At 42.8% G+C, this 17399-nt stretch overlaps 1 protein-coding gene across 1 annotated transcript; it reads left to right on the top strand.

Moving 5' to 3' along the window:
• Window positions 1-392: 392 nt before the first annotated feature.
• On the top strand, window positions 393-17157 carry LOC147971255 (uncharacterized). Its single transcript, XM_087523889.1, has 5 exons — window positions 393-723; window positions 2792-3013; window positions 5111-5113; window positions 15417-17045; window positions 17150-17157. Exons 4-5 carry the CDS (start codon window positions 16412-16414, stop codon window positions 17155-17157), a joined length of 642 nt encoding a protein of 213 aa, XP_087380015.1. The 5' UTR covers window positions 393-723; window positions 2792-3013; window positions 5111-5113; window positions 15417-16411.
• Window positions 17158-17399: the final 242 nt, after the last annotated feature.

The raw sequence follows: 17399 nt of genomic DNA, 5'->3' as shown, positions 1-17399 counted from the left end.
GCCGCCTTCATCTCCATCACCATGGTCCCTGCTCAAAACAAGAAACAGCAGCCAACAAGGCAACAAAGACCAGGTTCTTCCGCTCTCCCCTAGTCTTCTATTATGTTCTATCATGTTTAATTTGTTGTCATGTTGGCCCAATTCTTGGAAGTTGAACACTGAAATTAAATAAAAATATGATGTTACAAGGACCTAAGGAGATGAAGCAGATTGAATTTTTTTTCAAGCCTATACTAGTAAATCATTCTGGACCCCAAGTTTGTGGATCTGAAGTAAATGCAACCATTTCAGAAGATAATGTTCCTGGAGTATTAAGTCAAGAGACTGATAGAAACAATTTGCAAGATGATGTTCCTCAAAGATTTAATCCAACTGACATTGAACCTGATCCAGGCCTTCGGAAACAAATTGAACAGTATGCTACCCCAGAAATCAGAGATGAAGTGAGAAGGGCGAATATCTTGAAAGGTGCATGCTAGCCTAAAGATCACGATTTTGAACGCAATGAAGATGTCATGGCATTTAGAGAATATGGCATAAAGAGTTTGATTGGCTAGAGTATAGTGTGGCCAAAAAAATCTACTTATTGTTTTCACTGTCTTCTTTTCAAGAAACCAACAATCAGTTCAAAGTTTGGGGCTGAAGTCTTCACCAAGACTAGGTATACAAATTGGAAGAAAGCAGTCGAAAACTTCAGGCTCCATGTAGGTTCGACAAAGAGTGCTCGGAGCATCTCCAACAACCGCGCTATATAAGCGCCGCGCTGAAAAATCCGCGTTCTTTGCGCGCGCGCTACCGCTCCGGGCACTCCAGCGGAGGCGCAAAAACCACACACACGGCATATCTAGTTCAGCGCGCGGGGCGAAACGCCATTGCGCGCCGCTTATTTGCTGCGCCCGCTCCCACGCGCTGGACTCTCGAACGCTCGCTCGCAACTTCACCCACCCATCCATCCGCGACGCCGCCCGGCGACCGTTCCGGCGCTTCCCCGGCCTATCACCGCGCCGCGACGGCTTCCTCCGCCTCCCTCTAGTCACCGCCGCCCCTCTCACGCGGCGGTCCTCCGACGAACAGCGCGCGGCCGCTCGCTGCCGCTCGACGCCCGCAAGGTGTTCGACAAAACGCCTGCAAGGTATGTATTGCTCAAACTTCATGAATTTGGTGCATGTTGATTGTAGTTTTTATAGCCTAGTATTCAACATTGTAGATGAGTTCGTTGTATGATTCTTACGAAGAAGAATTTGATATGGAAGAGGAGGAGGATCTTGCAATGATCCTAGCTATGCACATCAATAAAAAATCGAAGCACGGTGGTTCGGTTATGGGTCGGCAGAAAATTTGGAGGGATAGGATCGATGCCCATAACATATTGATGAGGCACTATTTCGTGGAGAATCCCACATACCCGGAGTCATACTTTCGTCGTCGGTTTAGGATGAGCACCGAGTTGTTCAGGCGCATTGCAGAGAAACTAGCGAGCCATGACCTGTTTTTTTAGCAAAGGAGGAATGCCGCCAGAGAGCTCAGGCATAACACCTTTCAGAAGGTGACAGCCGCTTTGCGTATGTTGGCGTACGGTATCCCGGCTGATCTAGTTGATGATCACTTGGCTATCGGTGAGAGCCAAGCCATCATGTGTGTCAAGCGCTTCGCAGTCAGGATTGTCCAAGTGTTTGGCCAGGAGTATTTGAGATCTCCCAATGTTGAAGACGCCACAAGGCTATTGGAGATGAACAAAGCTCGCAGCTTCCAAGGTATGCTTGGCTCAATAGATTGCATGCATTGGAGTTGGAAGAATTGTCCAAAGGCATGGCATGGGCAATTCCACGGCCAAAAAAAGGGTTCCACTATAATCCTTAAAGCGGTGGCCGATCAAGAGACTTGGATTTGGCATGCTTTCTTTAGAATGTGTGGATCTTTGAATGACATCAATGTTGTCAACCGGTCACCACTGATGAATAAGATTGCAAATGGTGATTTGCCACCGGTGCAGTTTGTAGCAAATGGTCGTACATACAACTATGGCTATTATCTTGCGGATGGCATCTACCCAAAGTGGCAAATATTTGTGAATCCGTTGAAAAAACCTGAAGGTAAGAAAAATCTTGATTTCCACAATGCTCAAGCGGCGTCTAGAAAAGATGTGGAGAGAGCTTTTGGAATTTTGCAAGCCCAATTTGCTATTGTGAGAGGACCGACTAGATTTTGGGATCAAAAAATGCTTTGGTACATCATGCACTCTTGTGTGATCATGCACAACATGATCATCGAGAATGAGCGTGGCCAAGATGTAGACTACTCTTAGTATGAGCTCTTGGGACATCCCATACGAGTGTGATGGAGGGCTGAAAGGGTGGCCCGTTTTGTTGCCTCATATCATGTCATTCGATGTCCTGCAGCGCATGATCATCTTCAGAAGGATCTCATTGAGGAGTGGTGGGCATGGAATGGACGACAAAGAGCATTATGATTTGTGCGTTCAATGTTGTATTGTTGAACTATTTGTTGTGTTATTGCACTATTTGTTGTATTGAACGATAAACTATTTGTTTGAGTTACAATAACAAAACTGAACTATTTATTGTTGATTTATTTTGTTTGTGTTTGATCTTTTTGCTTATGTTTGAAATGCATATATGTTGTTTGTGTGAGAGTTGCGCGCGCTGCATTTTTGCGCGCTGCTGGAGCTGCACGTGTGCTGCATTTTAGCACCGCTGCTGGAGGCAGCGCTGCCCGCCGCGCCAAACCGGGCGATGGGCGCGTGGCACATTCGGCGGCTGTTGGAGATGCTCTCACAACAATTCAAGAATGCATTGTGAAGATTTAAAAGATCAGAAGCAAAGTGTGGCATATGCAATCACTACTCAAATTGAAAAGGCACATATTGAATACCATAACCGATTTGATGGCTGTTGTTGGTGTTATAAGGTTTCTGCTTAGGCAAGGTCTTGCTTTTCGTGGTCATGATGAGTCTAAGAATTCAAGAAGCAAGGGTAACTTTCTTGAGATGTTAGTGTTGGAAATATGCCCTAGAGGCAATAATAAAGTGGTTATTATTATATTTCTGTGTTCATGATAATTGTCTATTGTTCATACTATAATTGTATTAACCGGAATCCGTAATACATGTGTGAATACATAGATCGTAATATGTCCCCAGTAAGCCTCTAGTTGACTAGCTCGTTGATCAATAGATGGTCATGGTTTCCTGACCATGGACATTGGATGTCATTGATAATAGGATCACATCATTAGGAGAATGATGTGATGGACAAGACCCAATCCTAAGCGTAGCACAAGATCGTGTAGTTCGTTTGCTAAAGCTTTTCTAATGTCAAGTATCATTTCCTTAGACCATGAGATTGTGCAACTCCCGGATACCGCAGGAATGCTTTGGGTGTACCAAACGTCACAACGTAACTGGGTGGCTATAAAGGTGCACTACAGGTATCTCCGAAAGTATATGTTGGGTTGGCACGAATCGAGACTGGGATTTGTCACTCCGTATGAGGGAGAGGTATCTCTGGGCCCACTCGGTAATGCATCATCATAACGAGCTCAATGTGACTAAGGAGTTAGCCATGGGATCATGCGTTACGGAACGAGGAAAGAGACTTGCTGGTAACGAGATTGAACGAGGCATAGAGATACCGACGATCGAATCTCGGGCAAGTAACATACCGATGGACAAAGGGAATTGCATACGGGATTGATTGAATCCCAAACATCGTGGTTCATCCGATGAGATCATCATGGAATATGTGGGAGCCAACATGGGTATCCAGATCCTGTTGTTGGTTATTGGCCGGAGAGATGTCTCGGTCATGTCTGCATGGTTCCCGAACCCGCAAGGTCTACACACTTAAGGTTCGGTGACGGTAGAGTTGTTATGGGAAATAGTATGTGGTTACCGAAGGTTGTTTAGAGTCCCGGATGATATTCGGGCCGTCACGAGGAGTTCCGGAATGGTCTGGAGGTGAAGATTTATATATGGGAAGTCGAGTTTCAGTTGTCGGAATGGTTTTGGGGGTTATTGGTATTGTACTGGGACCACCAGAAGGTGTTCGGGGGTCCACCGGGTGGGGCCACCTGCCCCGGTGGGCCTAGTAGGCTGAACAAGGGAGGGAACCATCCCCTGGTGGGCTGGTGCGCCTCCCAAGGGGCCCAAGGCCCCTAGGGTTAGAAACCCTAGGGGTGGGGGCGCCTCCATCTGACTTGGGGGGCAAGTTTCCCCCCTTGGCCGCCGCCCTCCCTTGTAGATGGGATCTGGGGGGGCGGCCCCTCTCCCCTTCCCCTATAAATAATGGGGGGAGGGCTGCCACACCCTTCCCTTGGCGCAGCCCTTCCCCTCTCCAACACCTCCTCCTCATCTGTCACGCTTGGCGAAGCTCTGCCAGAGAACCACGAGCTACATCACCACCACGCCGTCGTGCTGTCGGAGTTCTCCCTCAACTTCTCCTCTCCCCTTACTCGATCAAGAAGGAGGAGACGTCCCCAGGCTGTACATGTGTTGAACGCGGAGGCGCCGTTGTTCAGCGCTTAGATCGGAATCGACCGCGATCTGAATCGCTGCGTGTACGACTCCACCAACCGCGTTCTTGCAACGCTTCCGCTTAGCGATATTCAAGGGCATGAAGATGCACTCCCTCTCTCTCGTTGCTAGCATCTCCTAGATTGATCTTGGTGACACGTAGGAATTTTTTTGAATTATTGCTACGTTCCCCAACAGTGGCATCATGAGATGGGTCTATGAGTAAATTCTATGCACGAGTAGAACACAAAGTAGTTGTGGGCAATGATTTGTTCAATTTGCTTACCGTTACTAGTCTTATATATATATTGATTCGGCGGCATTGTGGGATGAAGCGACCCGGACCGACCTTACACATACACTTACGTGAGACTGGTTCCACCGACTGACATGCACTTGATGCATAAGGTGGCTGGCGGGTGGCTGTCTCTCCCACTTTAGGCGGATCGAAATCGATGAAAAGGGTCCTTATGAAGGGTAAATAGCAATTGGCATATCACCATTGTGGTTTTGCTAGGTAAGAAATGTTCTTGCTAGAAACCCATAGCAGCCACGTAAAACAAGCAACAACAATGAGAGGACGTCTAACTTGTTTTTGCAGGGTATGCTATGTGATGTGATATGGCCAAAAGGATGTGATGAATGATATATGTGATGTATGGGATTGATCATGTTCTTGTAATAGGAATCACGACTTGCATGTCGATGAGTATGACAACCGGCAGGAGCCATAGGAGTTGTCTTAATTTATTTATGACCCGCATGTCAATGAAAACGCCATGTAATTCATTTACTTTATTGCTAGCCGTTGGCCATAGTAGTAGAAGTAATAGTTGGCGAGACAACTTCATGAAGACACGATGATGAAGATCATGGTGTCATGCCGGTGGTGTTCATGCCGCGCCTCGAAGATGGAGATCAAAGGCGCAAGATGATATTGGCCATATCATGTCACTTTATGATTTGCATGTGATGTTTGTCATGTTTACATCTTATTTGCTTAGAACGACGGTAGCATAAATAAGATGATCCCTCGCTAAAATTTCAAGAAACGTGTTCCCCCTAACTGTGCACCGTTGCGAAGGTTCGTTGTTTTGAAGCACCACGTGATGATCGGGTGTGATAGATTCTAACGTTCACATACAACGGGTGTAAGCCAGATTTACACATGCAAAACACTTAGGTTGACTTGACGAGCCTAGCATGTACAGACATGGCCTCGGAACACGGGAGACCGAAAGGTCGAACATGAGTCGTATAGTAGATATGGTCAACATGGAGATGTTCACCGTTGATGACTAGTCCGTCTCACGTGATGATCGGACACGGCCTAGTCGATTCGGATCATGTATCACTTGGATGACTAGAGGGATGTCTGTCTGAGTGGGAGTTCACTCAATAATTTGATTAGATGAACTTAATTATCATGAACTTAGTCTAAAATGCCTTTACAATATGTCTTGTAGATCAAATGGCCCACGCTAATGTTGCCCTCAACTTCAACGCATTCCTAGAGAAAACCAAGCTGAAAGACGATGGTAGCAACTATACGGACTGGGTCAGTAACTTGAGGATCATCCTCATAGCTGCCAAGAAAGCATAAGTCCTTGAAGCACCGCTCGGTGACGCACCCATTTTCCCAGCAACTCAAGACGTTATGAACGCCTGGCAGTCGTGTAGTAATGATTACTCCCTGGTTTAGTGCGGCATGCTTTACAGCTTAGAACCGGGGCTCCAAAAGCGTTTTTAGCAGCACGAAGGATATGAGATGTTCCAAGAGCTAAAAATGGTTTTCCAAGCTCATGCCCGGGTCGAGAGATATGAAGTCTCCGATAAGTTCTACAGTTGTAAGATGGAGGAAAACAGTTTTGTCAGCGAGCATATACTCAAAATGTCTGGGTTGCACAACCACTTGTCTCAGCTGGGAGTTAATCTTCCAAATGACTCGGTCATTGACAGAATCCTCCAGCTGCTTCCACTTAGCTACAAGAGCTTTGTGATGAACTACAATATGCAAGGGATGGATAAGTCCATTCCTGAGTTATATTCAATGTTGAAATCAGCGAAGGTGGAAATCAAAAATGAACATCAAGTGTTGATGGTGAATAAAACCACTAGTTTCAAGAAAGGCAAGGGTAAGAAGAACTTCAAGAAGGACAACAAGGGAGTTGCCGCGCCCGGTAAATCAGTTGCTGGGAAGAAGCCAAAGAATGGACCCAAGCCCGAGACTCGGTGCTTTTATTGTAAGGGAAATGGTCACTGGAAGCGGAACTACCCCAAGTACTTAGCGGATAAGAAGGCCGGCAACGTCAAAGGTATATGTGATATACATGTTATTGATGTGTACCTTACTAGCCCTCGTAGTAGCTCCTAGGTATTTGATACCGGTGCGGTTTCTCATATTTGTAACTCAAAACAGGAGCTACGGAATAAGCGGAGACTGGCGAAGGATGAGGTGACGATGCGCGTCGGGAATGGTTCCAAGGTCAATGTGATCGCCGTCGGCACGCTACCTCTACATCTACCTACGGGGTTAGTTTTAAACCTCAATAATTGTTATTTAGTACCAGCTTTGAGCATGAACATTGTATATGGATCTCGTTTAATGCGAGATGGCTACTCATTTAAATCCGAGAATAATGGTTGTTCCATTTATATGAGAGATATGTTTTATGGTCATGCCCCGTTGGTCAATGGTTTATTTTTGTTTAATCTCGAACGTGATGTTACACATATTCATAGTGTGAATGCCAAAAGATGTAAGGTTGATAATGATAGTCCTGCATACTTGTGGCTCTGCCGCCTTGGTCACATTGGTGTCAAACGCATGAAGAAACTCCATGCAGATAGACTTTTGGAGTCTCTTGATTATGAATCATTTGACACGTGCGAACCATGCCTCATGGGCAAAATGACCAAGACTCCATTCTCTAGAACAATGGAGCGAGTTCCGGAATGGTCCGAAGGTGAAGATTTATATATGGGAAGTCCAGTTTCAGTCGCCGGAATAGTTTCGGGGATTATCGGTATTGTGCCAGGACCACCGGGTGGGGCCACCTGCCCCGGTGGGCCTAATGGGCTGAACAAGGGAGGGAACCAGCCCCTGGTGGGCTGGTGCGTGATGTCTACTACACAACCTTCTTCTTGTAGACGTTGTTGGGCCTCCAAGTGCAGAGGTTTGTAGGACAGTAGCAAATTTCCCTCAAGTGGATGACCTAAGGTTTATCAATCCGTAGGAGGCGTAGGATGAAGATGGTCTCTCTCAGGCAACCCTGCAACAAAATAACAAAGAGTCTCTTGTGCCCCCAACACACCCAATATAATGGTAAATTGTATAGGTGCACTAGTTCAGCGAAGAGATGGTGATACAAGTGGTATATGGATAGTAGATAATAGTTTTTGTAATCTGAAAATATAAAAACAGCAAGGTAACTAATGATAAAAGTGAGCGTAAACGGTATTGCAATGCGTTGAAACAAGGCCTAGGGTTCATACTTTAGCTAGTGCAAGTTCCCTCAACAATACTAACATAATTGGATCACATAACTATCCCTCAACATGCAACAAAGAGTCACTCCAAAGCCACTAATAGCGGAGAACGAACGAAGAGATTATGGTAGGGTACGAAACCACCTCAAAGTTATTCTTTCCAATCAATCCGTTGGGCTATTCCTATAAGTGTCACAAACAACCCTAGAGTTCGTACTAGAATAACACCTTAAGACACAAATCAACCAAAACCCTAATGTCACCTAGATACTCCAATGTCACCTCAAGTATCCGTGGGTACGATTATACAATATGCATCACACAATCTCATATTCATCTATTCAACCAACACAAAGGACCTCAAAGAGTGCCCCAAAGTTTCTACCGGAGAATCACGACAAAAATGTGTGCCAACCCCTATGCATAGGTTCATGGGCGGAACCCGCGAGTTGATCACCAAAACATACATCAAGTGAATCACGTGGTATCCCATTGTCACCACAGATACGCACGGCAAGACATACATCAAGTGTTCTCAAATCTTTAAAGACTCAATCCGATAAGATAACTTCGAAGGGGAAACTCAATTCATTACAAGAGAGTAGAGGGGGAGAAGAAACATAAGATCCAACTATAATAGCAAAGCTCGCGATACATCAAGATCATGCCAAATCAAGAACATGAGAGAGAGAGATCAAACACATAGCTACTGGTACATACCCTCAGCCCCGAGGGAGAACTACTCCCTCCTCGTCATGGAGAGCACCGGGATGATGAAGATGGCCACCGGAGATGGATTCCCCCCTCCGGCAGGGTGCCGGAATGGGTCTAGATTGGCTTTCGGTGGCTATGGAGGCTTCTGGCGGCGGAACTCCCAATCTATTGTGCTCACGGATGTTTTTAGGGTATATGGAGATATATAGGTGGAAGAAGTACGTCAGGGGGGCCACGAGGGACCCACGAGGGTGGAGGGCGCGCCCCCTACCTCGTGGCCTCCTCAAAGCTTCCTTGATGCAGACTCCAAGTCTCCCGGGTTGCTTTCCTTCCAAAAATGAGTTCCGTGAAGTTTCAGGTCAATTGGACTCCATTTGATTTTCCTTTTCTTCGAAACCCTAAAATAGGCAAAAAAACAGAAACTGGCACTGGGCTCTGGGTTAATAGGTTAGTCCCAAAAATAATATAAAAGTGTATAATAAAGCCCATAAACATCCAAAACATAAGATAATATAGCATGGAGCAATCAAAAATTATAGATACGTTGGAGACGTATCAGCATCCCCAAGCTTAATTCCTGCTCGTCCTCGAGTAGGTAAATGATAAAAAAAAGAATTTTTGATGCGGAGTGATACTTGGCATAATTTCAATGTAATTCTTCTTAATTGTGGCATGAATATTCAGATCCGTAAGATTCAATATAAAAGTTCATATTGACATAAAAATAATAATACTTCAAGCATACCAACTAAGCAATTATGTCTTCTCAAAATAACATGGCCAAAGAAAGTTCATCCCTACAAAATCATATAGTTTGGTCATGCTCCATTTTCGTCACACAAGAATGCTCTCATCATGCACAACCCCAATGACAAGCCAAGCAATTGTTTCATACTTTAGTAATCTCAAACCTATAAACTTTCACGCAGTACATGAGCGCGAGCCATGGATATAGCACTATGGGTGGAATATAATAATGAGGGGGTTATGTGGAGAAGACAAGAAAAGAGAAATTCTCACATCAACGAGGCTAATCGATGGGCTATGGAGATGCCCATCGATTGATGTTAATGCAAGGAGTAGGGATTGCCATGCAACGGATGCACTAGAGCTATAAATGTATGAAAGCTCAACAAAAGAAACTAAGTGGGTGTGCATCCAACTTGCTTGCTCATGAAGACCTAGGGCACTTGAGGAGGCCCATTGTTGGAATATACAAGCCAAGTTCTATAATGAAAAATTCCCACTAGTATATGTAAGTGACAAAACAAGAGACTCTCTATCATGAAGATCATGGTGCTACTTTGAAGCACAAGTGTGGAAAAGGATAGTAGCATTGTCCCTTCTCTCTTTTTCTCTCATTTTTTTATTTTTTATTTTTTATTTTCCTGGCCTTCTCTCTCTTTTTATGGCCTTTCTCTTTTTTGGGGCCTTCTCTTTTTTATGGCCGTCCTTTTTTTCCTCACTTGGGACAATGCTCTAAAAAATGATGATCATCACACTTCTATTTATTTACAACTCAATGATTACAACTCGATACTAGAACAAGATATGACTCTATATGAATGCCTCTGGCGGTGTACCGGGATTGCGATGAATCAAGTGTGACATGTATGAAAAATTATGAACGATGGCCTTGCCACAAATACGATGTCAACTACATGATCACGCAAAGCAATATGACAATGATGATGCGTGTCATAATAAACGGAACGGTGGAAAGTTGCATGGCAATATATCTCGGAATGGCTATGGAAATGCCATAATAGGTAGGTATGGTGGCTGTTTTGAGGAAGATATAAGGAGGTTTATGTGTGATAGAGTGTATCATATCACGGGTTTTGGATGCACCGGCGAAGTTTGCACCAACTCTCAATGTGAGAAAGGGCAATGCACGGTACCGAAGAGGCTAGCAAGGATGGAAGGGTGAGAGTGTGTATAATCCATGGACTCAACATTAGTCATAAAGAACTCACATACTTATTGCAAAAATCTACAAGTCATAAAAAACCTCGGCACTATGCGCATGCTCCTAGGGGGATAGATTGGTAGGAAAAGACGATCGCTCGTCCCCGACCGCCACTCATAAGGAGGACAATCAAATAACACCTCATTTTTCAAATTTGTTACATAACGTTTACCATATGTGCATGCTGCGGGACTTGGAAACTTCAACACAAGAATTTCTAAATTTCACAACTACTCAACTAGCACGACTTTGATATTATTACCTCCATATCTCAAAACAATCATCAATTATCAAACTTCTCTTAGTATTCAATGCACTCTATATGAAAGTTTTTATTATATCCCCCTTGGATGCCCATCATATTAGGACTAGTTTCATAACCAAAGCAAACTACCATGCTATTTAAGCCTCTCAAAATAATCTAAGTGAATCATGAGAGTTCATCTATTTCTTCAAAATAAAACTACCACCATGCTCTAAAAGATATAAGTGAAGTACTAGAGCAAATGACAAACTACTCTGAAAGATATAAGTGAAGATCAATGAGTAGTCGAATAATTATGCAACTATGTGAAGACTCTCTAACATTTAATAATTTCAGATCTTGGTATTTTATTCAAACAGAAAGAAAAACTAAATAAAATAAAATGACGCTCCAAGCAAAACACACATCATGTGGTGAATAAAAATATAGCTCCAAGTAAAGTTACCGATGAACGAAGACGAAAGAGGGAATGCCTTCCGGGGCATCCCCAAGATTAGGCTCTTGGTTGTCCTTGAATATTTCCTTGGGGTGCCTTGGGCATCCCCAATCTTAGGCTCTTTCCACTCCTTATTCCATAGTCCATCGAATCTTTACCCAAAACTTGAAAACTTCACAACACAAAACTTAAGAGAAAACTCGTAAGCTCCGTTAGTATAAGAAAACAAAACACCACTTCAAAGTACTGTAATGAACTCATTATTTCTTTATATTGGTGTTAAACCTACTGTATTCCAACTTCTCTATGGTTTATAAACTCTTTTACTGGCCATAGATTCATCAAAATAAGCAAACAACACACGACAAACAGAATCTGTCAAAAACAGAACAGTCTGTAGTAATCTATATCAAACGTATACTTATGGAACTCATAAAATTCTCACATAAATTGGTGGACCTGAGTAATTTGTATTTTAATCATCTGCAAAAAGAATTAACTAAATATCACTCTCCAACAAAAAGTGGCAGCAATTCTCGTGAGCGCTAAAGTTTCTATTTTTTACAGCATGATCGACAAGACTTTCCCCAAGTCTTCCCAACGGTTCTACTTGGCACAAACACAAATTAAAACATAAAAACTCAAACATAACAGAGGCTAGATGAATTATTTATTACTAAACAGGAACAAAAAGCAAAGAACAAGAATAAAATTGGGTTGCCTCCCAACAAGCGCTATCGTTTAATGCCCCTAGCTAGGCATGATGATTTCAATGATGCTCGCATAAAGAATAAGAATTGAATAATAAAGAGAGCATCATGAAGAATATGACTAGCACATTTAAGTCTAACCCACTTCCTATGAATAGGGATTTTGTGAGCAAACAACTTGTGGGAACAAGAATCAACTAGCATAAGAAGGCAAAACAAGCATAACTTCAAAATTTTAAGCACATAGAGGGGAAACTTGATATTATTGCAATTCCTACAAGCATATATTCCTCCCTCATAATAATTTTCAGTAGCATCATGAATGAATTCAACAATATAGCCAGAACCTAAAGCATTATTTTCATGATGCATAAGCATAGAATTTTTATTTCTCTCTACATAAGCAAAATTCTTCTCATTCGGAATAGTGGGAGTATCATAAGAGACTCGAACACTATAAATTGTTTCCACATTAAAAGAGTAATGTTCAGAAAAGGGGTAATCATAATCATGACAATTTTTATAAATATAATCACTACTTTTTATAGCATAAGTATCATCACAATAATCATCATAAGTAGGAGGCATGCTATCATCATTATAAATTTGCATATCAAAACTTGGGAGACTAAAAATATCATCTTCATTAAACATAGCATCCCCAAGCTTGGGACAAACATTAATTACAGCAAATATATTCTAAAAAACATTATCTTCATCAAACATAGCATCCCCAAGCTTGTGGCTTTGCATATCATTAGCATCATGGATATTCAAGGAATTCATACTAACAACATTGCAATCATGCTCATCATTCAAATATTTAGTGCCAAACATTCTAATGCATTATTCTTCTAGCACTTGAGCACAATTATCAGAATCCTTATTCTCGTGAAAGATATTAAAAAGATGAAGCATATGAGGTATCCTCAATTCCAATTTTTTTGTAGTTTTCTTTTATAAACTAAACTAGTGCTAAAACAAGAAACAAAAAGATTCGATTGCAAGATCTAAAGATATACCTTCAAGCTCTCACCTCCTCGGCAACGGCGCCAGAAAAGAGCTTGATGTCTACTACACAACCTTCTTCTTGTAGACGTTGTTGGGCCTCCAAGTGCAGAGGTTTGTAGGACAGTAGCAAATTTCCCTCAAGTGGATGACCTAAGGTTTATCAATCCGTAGGAGGCGTAGGATGAAGATGGTCTCTCTCAAGCAACCCTGCAACCAAATAACAAAGAGTCTCTTGTGTCCCCAACACACCCAATACAATGGTAAATTGTATAGGTGCACTAGTTCGGCGAAGAGATGGTGATACAAGTGGTATATGGATAGTAGATAATAGTTTTTGTAATCTGAAAATATAAAAACAGCAAGGTAACTAATGATAAAAGTGAGCGTAAACGGTATTGCAATGCGTTGAAACAAGGCCTAGGGTTCATACTTTCTCTAGTGCAAGTTCCCTCAACAATACTAACATAATTGGATCACATAACTAGCCCTCAACATGCAACAAAGAGTCACTCCAAATTCACTAATAGCAGAGAACGAACGAAGAGATTATGGTAGGGTATGAAACCACCTCAAAGTTATTCTTTCCAATCAATCCGTTGGGCTATTCCTATAAGTGTCACAAACAACCCTAGAGTTCGTACTAGAATAACACCTTAAGACACAAATCAACCAAAACCCTAATGTCACCTAGATACTCCAATGTCACCTCAAGTATCCGTGGGTATGATTATACGATATGCATTACACAATCTTAGATTCATCTATTCAACCAACACAAAGGACCTCAAAGAGTGCCCCAAAGTTTCTACCGGAGAATCACGACGAAAATGTGTGCCAACCCCTATGCATAGGTTCATGGGCGAAACCCGCAAGTTGATCACAAAAACATACATCAAGTGAATCACATGGTATCCCATTGTCACCACAGATACGCACGGCAAGACATACATCAGGTGTTCTCAAATCTTTAAAGACTCAATCCGATAAGATAACTTCGAAGGGGAAAATCAATTCATTACAAGAGAGTAGAGGGGGAGAAGAAACATAAGATCCAACTATAATAGCAAAGCTCGCGATACATCAAGATCGTGCCAAATCAAGAGCACGAGAGAGAGAGAGATCAAACACATAGCTACTGGTACATACCCTCAGCCCCGAGGGAGAACTACTCCCTCCTCATCATGGAGAGCACCGGGATGATGAAGATGGCCACCGGAGAGGGATTCCTCCCTCCGGCAGGGTGCGGGAATGGGTCTAGATTGGCTTTCGGTGGCTACGGAGGCTTCTGGCGGCGGAGCTCCCGATCTATTGTGCTCCCGGATGTTTTTAGGGTATATGGAGATATATATAGGCAGGAGAAGTACGTCACGGGGGCCACTAGGGGCCCACGAGAGTGGAGGGCGTGCCCCCTACCTTGTGGCCTCCTCGAAGCTTCCTTGACGTAGACTCCAAGTCTCCCGGGTTGCTTTCCTTCCAAAAATGAGTTTCGTGAAGTTTCAGGTTAATTGGACTCCGTTTGATTTTCCTTTTCTTCGAAACCCTAAAATAGGCAAAAAAAACAGAAACTGGCACTGGGCTCTGGGTTAATAGGTTAGTCCCAAAAATAATTTAAAAGTGTATAATAAAGCCCATAAACATCCAAAACAGAAGATAATATAGCATAGAGCAATCAAAAATTATAGATACATTGGAGACGTATCAGTGCGCGCCCCCCAAGGGGCCCAAGGCGCCTAGGGTTAGAAACCCTAGGGGTGGGGGCGCCTCCACCCGACTTGTAGGGGCAAGTCCCCCCCCCCCCTTGTAGATGGGATCTAGGGGGGCGGCCCCCTCTCCCCTTCCCCTATAAATAGTGGGGGTGGGAGGGCTGCCACACCCTTCCCTTGGCGCAGCCCTTCCCCTCTCAAACACCTCCTCCTCCTCCGTCACGCTTGGCGAAGCTCTGCCGGAGAACCACGAGCTCCATCACCACCACACCGTCGTGATGTCGGAGTTCTCCCTCAACTTCTCCTCTCCCCTTGCTGGATCAAGAAGGAGGAGACGTCCCTGGGCTGTATGTGTGTTGAACACGGAGGTCGGGGGCGCTGTTGTTCGGTGCTTAGATCGGAATTGACCGCGATCTGAACCGCCACATGTACGACTCCACCAACTACGTTCTTGCAATGCTTCCGCTTAGCGATCTTCAAGGGTATGAAGATGCACTCCCCCTCTCTCGTTGCTAGCATCTCCTAGATTGATCTTGGTGACACGTAGGAATTTTTTTGAATTATTGCTATGTTCCCCAACAATTAGAGTGGTGTGCTTAGAGATGTAAGGATGCAACTGATGTTCTCTTTGATAATGCTCTTGGAAATCATCAGATGACTTGTCATGAAATTCAGAAGCAACTTGTGCAAGCTTGTGCTGAAAAAACTATTGAAGTCATGATGAATGAGCTTGGGGGCGGTCAATTCTCACTTCTTGTTGATGAGTCCCGTGATGTGTCAATCAAGGAGCAAATGGTTGTGATTTTGATGTTTTGGAATAAGCAAGGATAGAGTTTAGAAAGGTTGCTTTGTGTTAAGCATGTTGTTGACACCACATCTGCTTCTCTCAAACGATCTTTGGATAAAGTGTTTGCTACCCATAACTTGAGCATGTCTAGGCTGAGAGGGCAAGGATATGATGGAGCCTCAAATATGCGTGGGCAACTTAACGGCCTAAAGAAACTAGTGCTAGATGATAATCCTCATGCATTTTATGTGCATTATTTCGCCCATCAGCTTCAACTAGTAGTTGTGGCTGTTGTGAAAGGATTTCTTGCTATTAGTGATTTCTTTGGCTATACAAATATCACTCTGACCATGGTAAGTGCATCTTGTAGAAGAAAAGATGCATCGCTGCAGAAACATCATGACAAGATTGTAATCCAATTGGAGAATGGGGAGATTATGAAGGGAAGGGGGGAACATCTAAGTGCTACATGCTATTTGTGGAACACGGTGATCCAAGTGCTACATGCTATTTGTTTAGATGGGGAAAATGACGATGACAAAGGCAAAGCATCAGGTTTGATGAAACAAATGGAAGTATTTGAATTCATACTCATATTGCACTTGATGATTAAAGTTCTTGGTTTGACTAATGATTTGTCACAAGCATTGCAACAAAAGGACCAAAACATAGTAGTGCAATGAACATGATTGTCTCCGTGAAAAGGTTATTGCAGCATTTGAGGGATGAAGGGTGGGAGCCACTTTTGGAGGCTACAACTGCATTTTGTGTTTAGAGAGATATACCAGTGCCAAATATGAATGATAATATTTCAGCCAGGGGTTATCCAAGGAGTTCACATAAGTCAGACACTCGCTTCCATCACTATAAGGTAGAAATATTCAATGAGGTGATTGATAGAAACATAGCCGAGATGAACAATCGATTTAGTGAAACAACAACCCGATTATTGATTTGCATTTCATGTCTAGATCCTAGAGACTCGTTCAGTAGCTTTAACCATGACAAGATAATTGAGCTTGCAAGCATTTACTCAACAGACTTTGATCTAGAAGAACGGAAATTTTTGAGTGGTCAGCTTGACATATACATTGATGTGATGAAAATATCACCTTTTTGTGGTTGTGATAGTCTATCAAGTATTTCCGTCAAGTTAGTTCAAACTAAGGAGTATTTGCATTTCCTATTTGTTTATCGACTCATCAAACTCGCATTGATATTGCCAATAGCAACAACATCAGTTGAAAGGGTTTTCTCAGCCATGAATATAATAAAGACAGTTTTGAGAAACAAGATACATGATGAATGGTTGAATGATATGATGGTTTGCTATGTTGAGAGAGATATATTTGTTGGGATTGAAGACAAGAAGATTATCAAACATTTTCATGGCCTAAGGAATCGTAGAAGCCATCTTCCAAATCCTCCATGTATAACCACAACTTAATGGCAAACATTTGTTTTATCTGTTGTGTGAACAAATGGAATACTATGTTGTGATTTGGATTAATCTAATTGTTTTTACATGTTTCAGGCACCTAATGGACTAGAAGATCAAAAATTTGGGATAAAGCATGGAAGATTTAGCCAGCTCACGAGTCCAAGTTATACCTTATGTGATTTTTTGCGTTACATTTTTGCCTAGTTCTTGAGACGTAAACTACTTTGATAAATTTATTGTGTTGACCGTCTTGCCTGCATGCATACTCTTGGCCAATTTTTTTCTTGATTGTCTTATTTGATTGTATTGTGGCTTTGATTTTTTATTTCCTTTAGAAGCCCGC

This window comes from Triticum urartu, chromosome 5A (genome assembly GCF_056163025.1).
Source record: "Triticum urartu cultivar PI428250 chromosome 5A, HENAU_Tu73, whole genome shotgun sequence".
NCBI lineage: Eukaryota > Viridiplantae > Streptophyta > Magnoliopsida > Poales > Poaceae > Triticum > Triticum urartu.
The sequence above is the reverse complement of the archived record's forward strand: the minus strand, read 5'-3'. Positions and strand labels throughout refer to the sequence as shown.